Here is a 12671-nt window from a genome sequence, read left to right on the forward strand (position 1 = left end):
ACCGAGTTAATATAATTAAGACAATTACTGAACGATTCGCAGCGAATTTATATTTTTAATGCAGAAAATTTCAGCGCCACACGCCGAGAAATCAAGAAACGACGACGACGACGACGACTCCTTTTTTCATCAATATGGCGGTGCAGTGCTGACAACCTTACAACATCTTAGTATTGCCAACTAATTCACTACTGCTACCAATACACTACCCAACGACTTGGCAACGTTCTTTCAATATATGCAAACGTGATTTTCTGTTTTCTCTATAAGTAGATGTACTCACGAAAATTTAATATTTACATATGCATTTGTGTAATTTCAAAATTAAACAGCTCCACATGCTAATGTACACAATTTTTGTTGCATTTTGACACTGGCTTGGCACCCCTTACTAGCTCCGTAGTTGGCAACTCATCAACCTTCTCCTCCATTGCCAACATTCATTCATTCATTCTTATATGCATTTTCGTAAACAAAATGATCAACTTGTCAATGGATTTGTTTCTCATTCCACATCACTATTGATACTATTTGCTATTCAGTAGTCAGTGGTTTGTACTTTGAAAATAGTAGCGAATATGCAAAAGTACTTCTGGCCGGTATTTTTGCCCATTTTATATCTGGCCTTCTCGTTACCGCTATTTCTGCGTGTCTACGCTACTGCTCCAACCGTAATTGATGAAGAGTTTCATCTGCGACAAGGACTGCATTTTTGCAATAAGCGCTTCGATGTGGTGTGTATGAGTGAATTATTTGCATACGTGTTTAATTTCAAATGCTTGACGATATATTCTTAGTGGGACCCGAAAATTACAACATTCCCAGGACTTTATCTGGTTTCTTTGATTCTCATACCGTTGGGCGCGTGTACGGAATTGGGTTTGCGATGTATATCGCTTGCAGCGGCTACGGTGAATATAATTGTGCTATATAAAATACGACGTCGACTGCTCGGTGGTGCTTATGGTCAGCTTGCCGCGCTCGATGCCATCATTGTAGGTGCTCTGCCACCACTATATTTCTTTAGTCATCTATACTATACGGATACGTTGTCACTTACGACTGTGCTGCTTTTTTACTACTATTGGCACAAGGAGTCTCATCTACAGGCAGCTGTTTATGGTAAATTTCCACCTTTTCAATATAAGAAATTTATTAATTTCTGTATTATTCCAGCTGCAGCTAGTGTATTGGTGCGTCAGACCAATGTAGTCTGGGTTGCTATGTGTTTTGGTATAATGGCACTGGATGTGCTGAGCGGCAACTACGCACGCGCCAAAGGTATTAAAAGACAGCAAGTAGAGCTACTTAATCCAAAGGTCTGTTTTCTTTTACGCCAATGCTTACACTTTCTTATTAAACCTCTGTATTGCAGGTGCTGTGGAGTATACTTACTGCATACCGGCTACTAGGGCGCAGCATCTGGCAAATATTACGTAAAGGCTGTTATTACCTCATCATAATTCTGCCTTTTGTGTTTTTCGTCTTCCTAAATGGATCCATTGTCATTGGCGATAAACGTGCACATGAAGCCACCTTACATTTGCCACAGGTATTATAAGCCTACAAAAACCTTTATCATTTTTCTCAAAAATTTTAAATATTTTATTTCAGATATTCTACTTCAGTCTCTTTGCACTAATCTTCGGAGTTTCCAATACACTGCATGAACTGCGGCCCACTCTGCGTTGTCTGTCGCGTGAAAAACTGATCGTACTATTCTTGTTCGGCATTGGCATGCTAACCGTCAAATGGAATACACTAGTGCATCCGTATTTGCTTGCAGATAATCGTCATTACATCTTCTACATTTGGAATCGGTTCTACGGACGCTACGAGTGGTTTAAGTATGCTATGGTACCCATTTATGTATTCGCCTTGGCTCTGCTACACTCTGGCCTGCAGCATATGCGCACCAGCTTTAAGCTGATGTTTTGGATAGCTACGGTGCTGGTTTTGTGTTTCCAACGCTTGCTAGAGCTGCGCTATTTTCTCATCCCGTTCGTGCTGTACCGCTTGCATACACAACCGCTTGTAAAAAGGCGCTGGGCAGAATGGCTGGAGCTGGGTTGCTATGTGGCGCTCAATGCCTTCACATTCTATATATTTTTGACCAAAGAAATAGCATGGAAGGACTACAAGGAACCACAACGCATTATTTGGTAATAGTCGCAGCATCGCTCTATTTGCTTCATTTTGCTAAGGAGTTGAACGCGTAAAGTAAGATGTTTAAACTAAAATGATCAGGTATTGCTTTTTGCCTAATCGCACACATGCACATAGTTATCAATGTATGTAAGTCAGAAATGCGCATATGCTCAACGCCTATACCTAAGATTTTGTGTATAAATCAATTTTCCTATTTTGATTTTTTTTTTGCAATTCAGTTAAATAAATATAATATTGAATTTAATTTCAGAATTAAATTTTTGCTACATCAAAATCTTGTTTGTATTTGAATATATTTTCACGCAATAGCACCACTAACATTTATACTTGAATAATATATGATTATATATATGTAAGTTTGAAACATCAATATTGTAATAATATGCAAATACTGCATAGGACAAACTTGGCAACACATTCTTAGCCGCGTTACAAGCACACAAATCACTAAAATGTTAGCATTTTTTTTTAAGTCGTACACTTAAAATCTAAAAATAACAAATTCGAAGTGCAACCAAACATCCACACAAATTTTCAAGAAAAATTTGCGAAGAGTGAATAGTGAATAACCTCCAACAATTTTCTTCGTCCTTTAACCGTCCTCAAATCATGCACAGTTCACTTCCCGTGCTCACCTACTCCTCTTTCTACGCGGTATAATCTCCTCTTTCCGCACATATCTCTGTTACATCCCTTAATATGGTATCTGGTTCTGATAATACTGTATCATATCGTAGGTGCGTGTGCGGAAGTTTTGATATGAATTCCTTATCACCGCCAACATGTGCGCTGCTGCCTCTTTATTATTCTTAGTCGCCACAAATCGTTGCTTCAATAAATTAATAGTCTGCCCGCGAAAACATGGGAGTCCGGTGTCAAGCATTAGAGAAACGAGCGATACAATGGCATCCTGATAGGGACGTACTGCGAGAAAGCCTTGCACGCACAACTCGCAGAACCACTTGAAGGCGGGCGCTTCCATTTTGCCACCCATAATCATAACCATTTCGTCGGTGAGTTTCATGTCCGGTTCAAAACCAATGTTGCCACCGGGCGAAGACTCGAACATAAAACCAAAATCTGTAGTGCCAAGCGGTTAACAAAATTCAAAAGAATATATTTAAAAAGTGCTCACCAATGTGTATGACATGCCCATCTTTGTCTATCATTATATTGCCGTTGTGCCGGTCTTTGATCTGTAGCAGGTAACCGACCAGCGAGTACGCAGCCATGGATTTGACAAAGTTGGCGCGTGCAGCTTGAAACTCTCTGGAGCTCTCGTCGCCGTATTGATGCAAGAAATACTCGTAGAGCCCAGTGTCGGTTTGGCGGCCCAGCTGATCGCGTGACTTGGCATTTGGCACGCACTCAATGACGCCGCACTAAACTCAGTGGTAAATGAATTTAAATCTTTTTCTATGTCCCATACGTACAGGGTGCCGCAAATACTTACGCCGGGAGCTGTGGCTACCACGCGGTATGGGAATAGGAATAGCTCTAGGCCGACTTGCTGGAATATATTCTTAAAGATGGTTATGACCTGCAGCGCTAATATATCCTGACGCACATCGTCGCCTACTTTGAAAATAGCGGCTTGCCAGGATTCCACGCCCAGCGTCATCTTAGCGTCCTCCTGCGAGTTCTGTAAAGAATCAAAACGTTTGTAATTCGATAAAATTAGATGCACAGCGAAATTCGAATACTAACCGGATTATTTGACACCTCCATGGCGCGCGTTTCGAGCTCAGTTATGCCACAGCGATACACACGAAACCGTGCCAGGTATGGCGCCTTTGCTGCGCTCTGCATGGGCGTGCCGCTGTTGTAGTCAATATCCAGTACCATTGCCTCGGGATTGGAGGGTAAATAGCAGCCCGATTGCACTTGTATGCGTGACAATGCTGCCAGGCAAGCGTTCTTTCGTTCGATGCCCTTCGGAAAAGAGCGTATCTCACCCGACACAGCTGTAATTTTGCCGAAGAAATCGAATTCGCGCTCGTAAAAACGCTTGGCGGCACCTGAAAACGAAGAAATTATGTTTTGCGACAACGCCTCCAAGCAGTCGTACAAATTCGGATCCTTATGCTGTTGATCTTCGTCCATAAACATATTCGTTTGCATATTCCAAATTAATTGGTGCGCTACAATCTGAGAACGCTTAGAAATGTTCTTAATGAATTCCACCACGTAGCCCATAGTGTCGTGGCGCAACGCTTGCACCAATTGTGGAATGTATGGCAATACGGATTCAGCTTGATAGGAGCTGAGTGTCTTGACGGCATACTGAGCGGTCAGCGGATGCGACGGGTATTGCCGCGAGAAGTATGATAGTGCTTGAATAGGATTGACCGGTGCCCATGAGAGAATGTAAACCAGATCTGGGCTTTCATGCAGCAGATTCTTCGTGTTACACAGATACTTGAGTGCTTCCGGTAGGTGGCTGACAGCAATGGGATCAGCGCAAACCAAACGCGACACTTCCTCCTCAATCGAGTCAGCGCTTTTGATGCGCAACGGCAAGAAAACGGCCAGTGCTGGGTTGTAAGCCCAGGCAAGGCGCGCGTAATCACGCCACAAGTTCAGTTTGGATGGCCGAGCGCGCCACTCGTTGACCTGCTCTTCGCCTGTATAGCGAATTACAAAAGAAACAGAAATGTAATATATTGTATTACATCACAAGCTACAAAATTTCAATTGCTTCGCCGCTGCACTCACCAGGTATTGCCAAATCGGGCAGACTATTCGGATTGTACCAGGTAATGAGAAATTCCAACTCGACGGCTAACAATTCCAAAATCAAGTTACGTTTTTTCATATAATCCTTGTCGTATGAGTCCTTCTGATAAGGTAGTCGTTTCGAACGATTCGATCGTTTTGATAGTGTCGATGTAGAGTGCGGTATGGTGTTGTACCAGCCGCCGGTGCCACCCGTCGACATCGATCGTGCCACGTCGCCGGCACTGATTAACGAAGCCGTCTCCGCGTTCTGCTTCACCGAAAGCATTTGCATCGAAGCTACCGCCGTAATATCGTATTCGCCTACCTCCGAGGTGACTAAATGTTTCTTCTCGCTGCGCATCGTCTGCCAGAATTTCAACAGTATCAAAATGTCATCCAGTAATTGTTCCTTGCTCTGATTCGGGCATGTGGGCGGGCCACAGAAATAGTCCAATGCATTGCTATAGATACGTTCGCGCAGTATATTACGCGCCAGAGAACGCGGTATTGTATTGCCTTGGAGTAACGAAAGGCCACATTGCAGTAGCTTAAAGCGACATCCAACTGTTGACACTTGGCGATTCTGTTTCAAATTCTTCGAAATGGGCAGACAGCGATGCAACAGCAGACAAAACATTTCCACCTTGTCACGATTGCAATACTTGGCGGTATCTACCATTTCGGATAGCAACTGCAGCCATATTAGATGTGGTGCAATTTGTATGGGCTTTGAGACCAGTTTGCAGCCTTCATAGGCTGCAAGTGGTATGGTCATCTCCACCTCGTCGGAAAAAAGACCCAATTTCTTCTCGAAGGTCGTCTGCCAGGCGCTGACCATCTCTTGAATGAAGCAGAGTTCCAGATCTTGGCGTGCGGTCAACACCCACTGCCAGCACTCCACGGCGGTTTCCACGGCATATTCCGTAAATAGTTCCACTTGAGATGTGGCTGAAAACAGTTGTCGGGTGGAGAGAAATAAAAGTATTTAGAAAAAAAATTTTATGAAAATATTTGAAAGGTAAAATAACGAAAGAATTCTTTTAATTAAGAATTAATTTTTAATTGAAAAAAAAATTTCAGAGAAACAAAAAACAATTTATGATTTAGAAAAAAAATTTCACCAGAATAAAAAAAAATATAATTAAAAAATATTTATAAATTCAGATTTCCAGAATAAAATAAAAAGATAAATTTCTATTGGTAAAAGATTTGACGAATCAAGAACAATCAAATAATGAGAAAGAGATTCAGGTAATATTATTTTTCGATAAAAATTTTTTTATTAAAATAAAAATTTAAAATTGAATTTATGTATCCTACAAATTCGTTTTTTGGCTATAAAAATTGAATGAGATAAAACTTTCAGACAAAAAAATTTGAATTGTATGCCATAAAAATTTAAAATAAAATTTGCGGGGACCAATTCGGATGAGACATACCAAAGTTGTTTATAGAAAATTCAGTTTTGACTGTTAAGTATAAAACTAAAGTGGAATTTTATCGGAGTAACGTTTCTGACCTTACGTGAAAAGCGCATTAACATATTTTTGCATCGGGAACTTTAACTTTTCCTATGCATTTTTATATTTTTTAATTTTCATTTCATCAACTCACCCACGGCATGCAAAAGCTTCCGATTCACATCGGAGCATATAATCAAGTAGGCGGTGGCACGCCACAATGCGCCACGGTGACGCGCATCGCTCTTTTCCGCGCACGCATCCCACACATCCTTTACCAACCGGTCAGCCAATCCTGCCTTGTCTTCCTCGCTCAGTACTGATAGCAGTCCTGAGATCTCACCAGCATATTTGCTGCGCAGACACAACACCGACACAAAGCGCGGTGTATTGCTGTTTACACAGTTCGGACGCTTATTGATCGAAGCCAAAGCATTCGGATACAAGGTATTGCTGCTCACTACCGAATCAAAGGCCAAAGCCAAGCCACTGTGATGTGCCAGCACCGGCGTGGGTATCTGATTTGGATACTCCTGTAGGTGAGAACGTGTGGAGCGCGGCGCCCATTTCATGGCTTCATTAACAATGCCCTGGCAACGATCAGCGAAATCCTTGAGCCGACTTTCGCGTGCCGGTAGCGAATCCATGAGTTGCAGCGTGTAAGGTGTGGACACGACACGTAACGTCGGCGTCTCTTCGTTCGGATCTAGTGTTAAAGAGAATGCAAGCAGTTGTAGAATATCCAACATGCACCAGAGCACACGACGATTCCACAGTAAATGCGGGAATTTATCGACCAACTGTGAGAGATATTGATCGGCGACCAACTGAATTTGCTTGTGTATGTGATTAAAATAGACGAGCAAAAGCATTGCCTGTGATTCGAGCACTTTCTCGCGTATTTCATCATGTCCAAAGAGCACGTTGCGGAACTTCTCGAAAACCTGATCGGCAACACTGCGAAAGAGGAATAGTAGTACGTTGTTTGATTGAAAATTATACATATTTCGTTCGCCACTAACCATTTTACGCACTGCCAGATACCAGATTTGTCCTTTTGCAGCGCATTATCGCACAGATAACTCAAAATCGGTTCTAGGCTTGGCTCCTCTGAATTCTCTACCCGCAACGTCTCCAACCAGTACACACTTAGGAGATAAGTGCACTGTGCGAATGTCAGCTTATTGATCGAAGCAGTCACATCGGCCGTGGGATGCTCCAGCAATAGCAATATTTGACTACGCAACTCATTTAAACTGACCGAATCGCTTTTGATTGCCGACGTGTAGTTCAATTCGCGCATGTCGGACTTGTGTGTCGTTTGCGAAATGAGTAAGGGCGATTTGGCTGCAATCTGTTGCACTCCTTGATACCAATCGGCTGGCCAGAGGCGAGCATTTGTAAAGCCCATGACCACACAATACACCCAGAAATCCTTGAATAATTTATGCAAGCGCATACGTGGATTCTTGATCGGCGGTAGGCGACGCACCAACACCGCAATCACGGGTATCAACATACCCAAATTTCCGGCGCTGGAGCTGGCCTTCTGCGCACCCGGTGTATTGTTGTCATAAGAGCGCTCGCCCTCCAGACCGATCTGCACAAAGAGTTCGAGCAGTTTGCCCAACAATTCGAGCATTTCCGCGTCACCTTGTATGTTGGCCGCAATATTACCCAAAGCATTGACCACCGCATCCGACACGTTATTGAATTGCTTCCGATGTTCCTGATCCGAGGTGTAAGCCAACGACGCCGACTGAACCGTAACGCGCGAAAACATTTTCATAATCTCTTCGAAAACATGTGGCTCGCACTGTGAGATTATCATACAGCCCAATTGATCAACAATAAGCGCATTCTGCTCGGAGGGTACTTTGCAGAAACGCTGAATGAAGAATTGCAAAATATTCTGAGTAGTCTTCGAGGTATCCTTCAGTGTGACGGCTACGTGACCAAGCATGACGATTATGTTGAGGCTTACCAGCGTAGATTCGCTATGAAAGGGGAAATATAATGGGTTACATGCGAAAAAGCAGGATTTTATATAGTCTTTAAATATGAGCATATATTTCCATATATCCAGACCCACAAAAATAACCTTCAAACTTACGACTCATGCTTCTCTGCAGTGAATAGACGATTCGAGAGATTTGCCACTAAAGCCGGCACGCAATACTGGTCTAAAGTGTGTGCTGAACGCAATGCAATACTTAGATTCTCAATCGCTGCATCACGCAACGCTTCGAAGGCCGCCTGACCCGAACGCATACCCGCAAGTTTCTGATTTTCTCCATAAATATCAACAGTCGAACGTGATTCGCTATTTTGTACGACGATTTTGAAGGGCGCCAACTTTTCTTTCTCTTTCTTTTGTAGCGCCAGCGTTTGCTGCGAGTAAGCATGAAGCTTGGCCAGTATTGGACTTGGGTCTACAAGAAAGTCGCGCAAATACGATATCGATGTACCGGCGATGTTTGGGAATTTTTGCGCCAACTTGCCGAGCCCCTCGAGACAAACCATCAACAGCGGCATATGGTCCAAAACAATCTTATGGCTCAGTACTGAGTTGAGCTTCTGCGAAAGGCGACCGCACAGTTTGTCGGCCTCTAAAAAGGAATGGAACGCAGTTAATAACAATCGCGTATTTCCAGAAGGCAGTGCGAGATTACAAAATAAATTAAACAAGAAGAAGAGGTATATTTAACAAAATCAAAATTGCATTCAAAAAACTATAAAAATATTGGGCAAGAAATGCAATCAAATGAGACAGATTATGCCACGCTATCTCTTTACCACTACTAAACTGGCGTGATAATGAATTAAATGATATTATGAATGTCCAAATTAGTACTTCGAATGATTTTTTCTTATTTTTTTTTTTTTCAAAAAGAACATTTCAGCATGCGCAGAACCGCACAAAAAACCGGTTCAAAACAAAACAAAAACCTTTAAAAATTAACAACCTTTTTTTAATAAAATTTTTAAACCCAACTGCAATGAAGGTACATTGTACTCATCATCAACTGAAAAGAATAATTCAAATTAAATAAAAAATAAATACCAAAAAATGTAATTACACTAAATCATTAAACGGAGATATTTCCTTTTCAAAAATGTTTTGCTTTTTTCTTTCCTTGAAAAAATCTAGCCTTCTTTTCAAGTGAACTAATAAGACTAAGGCAGAATATCCTACAATCATCTCAATTGCATTGTTTTCAAGAAAAAAGAAAAGTCTTCAACTAATAATTTGCGGCTTTTTACGTACCTGTTTCATCCCGTATGGCCCAGACAAGCAGATCCACGCACGCAGCATTTGCCATTACGTTCACCTTGTATTTGTTCACTACTGGTATTCCGTTCTCCTCGCGTTTCTCCTTCTCCTGATCTTGCTGTTTGTTTGCCAGCTCTGTTTGGCCATTCAAAAATAATCGCTTCACAAATTCTTGAACATCTTTAGTAAACGGCGTAGGCAAGTCGATTTGATGCTGTAGCAACTCCCGCAGTAAAGTTACCAATACTAAATTAAGTGTCTCCGAGAAACTTTTGTAGCAATAACCTTTGATTTGATGTAAAGCAAAGATATCGCTTGCTTGCTCATCCAAATGTTCTAGCGTCTCTTTGGTAAGTAACTTTTTTGCCACCGCGAAGATAGTCTGCAGGTGTTGTATGGGGAAAGGTGGCACAATAAACAGTTTTTTAGTTTTAGTTGGTGTTTCACAAACACGCATGTTGGGAAATTGATTGAAACTAGAACCGGTTTTTGTGAAAAAATGTGTACGCGGATCGTAGGGCACAGAGAAATATGTTTGTAATTGTGGGCGTTGCTTGTCGATGCCGTTAATCATTTGCAATTGGCGTAGGCGCCACTCGTTCGAGTCTTGGCTCAGACTACCGGACATGGAGCGTGGTATTATCGGTCGGAATTGTGAGAAGCATGCAATGCGCTCACTAGAACTAAAACTGCCACCATCCCGGCCATTCTGTTTAACTACCGGCATTTCTTCGCGTGGAAATATGCGACAGAGCAATGGAGGGTCTTGACTGGCATAACGTCCCATTGAACGTGCCAATCCGAAAAGTAATGGTACGGTGGCCTTGCAAAGTATGATGGGTGGTGGGGCAGAGCTACTGTCTTTGCTGGATTTAATGATATTTGCCAAAGCACTGAGCGTCTCTACTTGATTGAGAATGATTTCCTCACGTAGATCTGGGCATTTTGAGGCAATGTCGGAGAGCAAGGTATTCAAGCAGAAGCTAAACTTTTCTGCTGATGGTATGCCTACCGAAACAAAAATAAACATTTACAAATTGTAAAATAGTACATTCAAATTACACAATCTTCATTTACGGTCTATTTTGCTCCATTTCGCATCATCCACCCAAACGGCTTTCGGCATGCACTTTGCAAGTCGCAGCAAGTACGGTACAATGCGCTCCTCATGTTGGCATCCACTTTCCAAAAAATAAATTCCCAACGCTATTACCGCGTCCTGTGCTCGTGCATCAAGACAAAAAACGCCTGCAGCATTTTCTTGTGGGCAATAGCGAAAGAGCGATTGCACCTACAAAACAAAAAGTATGAGTCAAAGGTGAAAAGTCGATTATGTACTTCGAAGTTGACCGTGAAAATCAATCGCTACCTTGTCCCAAGGCGTTGGCTCTATGCGCGCCAACACTCGAGCTAAGCTCTGTACGGTACGCTGATAAGAAAACGTATCCGTCATTGCAGTGTGCCCGAAAAACACAGTTTTTGAATCTTTTCGTAGATTTACAACAATATTCCGCAATTTTCACTTTTTTATTGCCAAATCGTATGAAAAAACGTTCTGTTGATTTGGACATACATTACTCACTGCCAAGCTGACCAGAGTACGAGATGTTAGAAATTACAAAAGCTAAGAATACGAATGTGTGAGAAATTTTTTTTATTAATCCGCACATAAATAGTATTTAGCAACTGTTAGATGTAAGTTCGATGCTTCCTAGTACATATTTTTGGGAATATTTTGATTTTGACTTGATTTGGAATTTTATTTATATTTGGTAACTCAAATATTCAACGAAAAAAAACATGAAAGCAAAATACACCATAATACCATAAAAAATGTCAAAACAACGATAGATAAGCAACAGCTGTGGGTACACCATGTAGAAAAGTTCACATGTGTCGCGTGCAAATGTGTGTGTACACCATCTATTTTATATCCTCGGCTTTCCACTCCTTTTCGCTTATTCTTCCTCATCTTTTTTCTTGTTCATTTTCCGCAGAGAACGTTAAATATAGAGAATTCTCACGAGCTACGAATAGTGTGAATTGTCAAAAATGAAGTGAAACCGCGAACACTATTTCACCTCGCTTAACTCGACAGCGGGGAAGTTCTTAACAGGGCTGATTACAGTGAATTATGTACAAGTACATTGGCTCTGCTCAGTTTTTGGTTTCTGTATGAAATCAAATTGACGAATGCCGACGGCATTTTGCAAGGCATTTGCTTGTGCATTTTTATGTTCCCTTGGTAAACGAAAATTTATTCAATTTGTATTTTCAAACAAAGCTGATGAAGAAAAAATGATTGAATGTATGCGCCAACATTTCAAATCAAAGTACCTTTAATATTTTGATTTAATTTGTAAAAATTCATTATAAAACGACGTCTCACATTTTGGTATGTGCGTTTTAGTAAATTTAAAACTAAACAAATTTGATGAAAATTTTTACTAATTTTTTGAGTCGAAATTAATTCATAGCATACAAGTGTTTTGGTATATCGACATATGTATTTACATTTGAACATGCATTTATTTGTTCCTTTGGCAAACCAAATCTTTTTCAATTTACATTTTATTACAGGGAATAATAATATACATACATTTGTATGTATGCATTTTCTAGATAGTATAAAACTTTAAAATAAATAAAGGAAAACTTCAAAGAAACGTATTTGCATATATGGGACAACTAAGTTCTATTGCATCTTTAATAAATAGTGTTGCACGCATATGTATGCACTGAAGCAACATGACCTACCTCACGAGCATCGCCTTATCATATTTCATGCAATAATTAGGGTGTAAATATTCGAATGATCGAATTCCTGCAAATGCTAAAACAACTTCTTCTGCATTTGCATCGACGTACATATGTGCATGTGCGTATATGCACACTTGATGCCCTAACTATATATATATATATGTACGTTCAATTGATCAAATCAAAAAATTCTGTATACAAAACGCTTCATTACCAGGCACACAGGAAGATGGCATATGCAAATATAAATATTGAATTCAAGCAAAACAATGCTTATTAATATACACATA

General features: G+C 40.9%; 2 protein-coding genes across 2 annotated transcripts; one reads left to right on the top strand and one right to left on the bottom strand.

Moving 5' to 3' along the window:
• The first annotated feature begins 465 nt into the window (after positions 1–465).
• Positions 466–2389, top strand: LOC128859186 (putative Dol-P-Glc:Glc(2)Man(9)GlcNAc(2)-PP-Dol alpha-1,2-glucosyltransferase). Its single transcript, XM_054095962.1, has 5 exons — positions 466–734; positions 798–1122; positions 1177–1319; positions 1376–1552; positions 1615–2389. The coding sequence occupies exons 1-5, from the start codon at positions 579–581 to the stop codon at positions 2164–2166; spliced, it is 1353 nt and encodes a 450-aa protein (XP_053951937.1). The 5' UTR covers positions 466–578; the 3' UTR covers positions 2167–2389.
• Positions 2390–2443: 54 nt separating this feature from the next.
• LOC128859183 (phosphatidylinositol 4-kinase alpha) lies at positions 2444–11609 on the bottom strand. Its single transcript, XM_054095958.1, has 11 exons — positions 10991–11609; positions 10699–10912; positions 9616–10629; positions 8461–8956; positions 7370–8344; positions 6502–7304; positions 4885–5835; positions 3877–4793; positions 3623–3811; positions 3305–3551; positions 2444–3249 (listed from the first exon to the last, which is right to left on the bottom strand). The coding sequence occupies exons 1-11, from the start codon at positions 11072–11074 to the stop codon at positions 2864–2866; spliced, it is 6276 nt and encodes a 2091-aa protein (XP_053951933.1). The 5' UTR covers positions 11075–11609; the 3' UTR covers positions 2444–2863.
• Positions 11610–12671: the final 1062 nt, after the last annotated feature.

This window comes from Anastrepha ludens, chromosome 3 (assembly GCF_028408465.1).
Source record: "Anastrepha ludens isolate Willacy chromosome 3, idAnaLude1.1, whole genome shotgun sequence".
Lineage (NCBI taxonomy): Eukaryota > Metazoa > Arthropoda > Insecta > Diptera > Tephritidae > Anastrepha > Anastrepha ludens.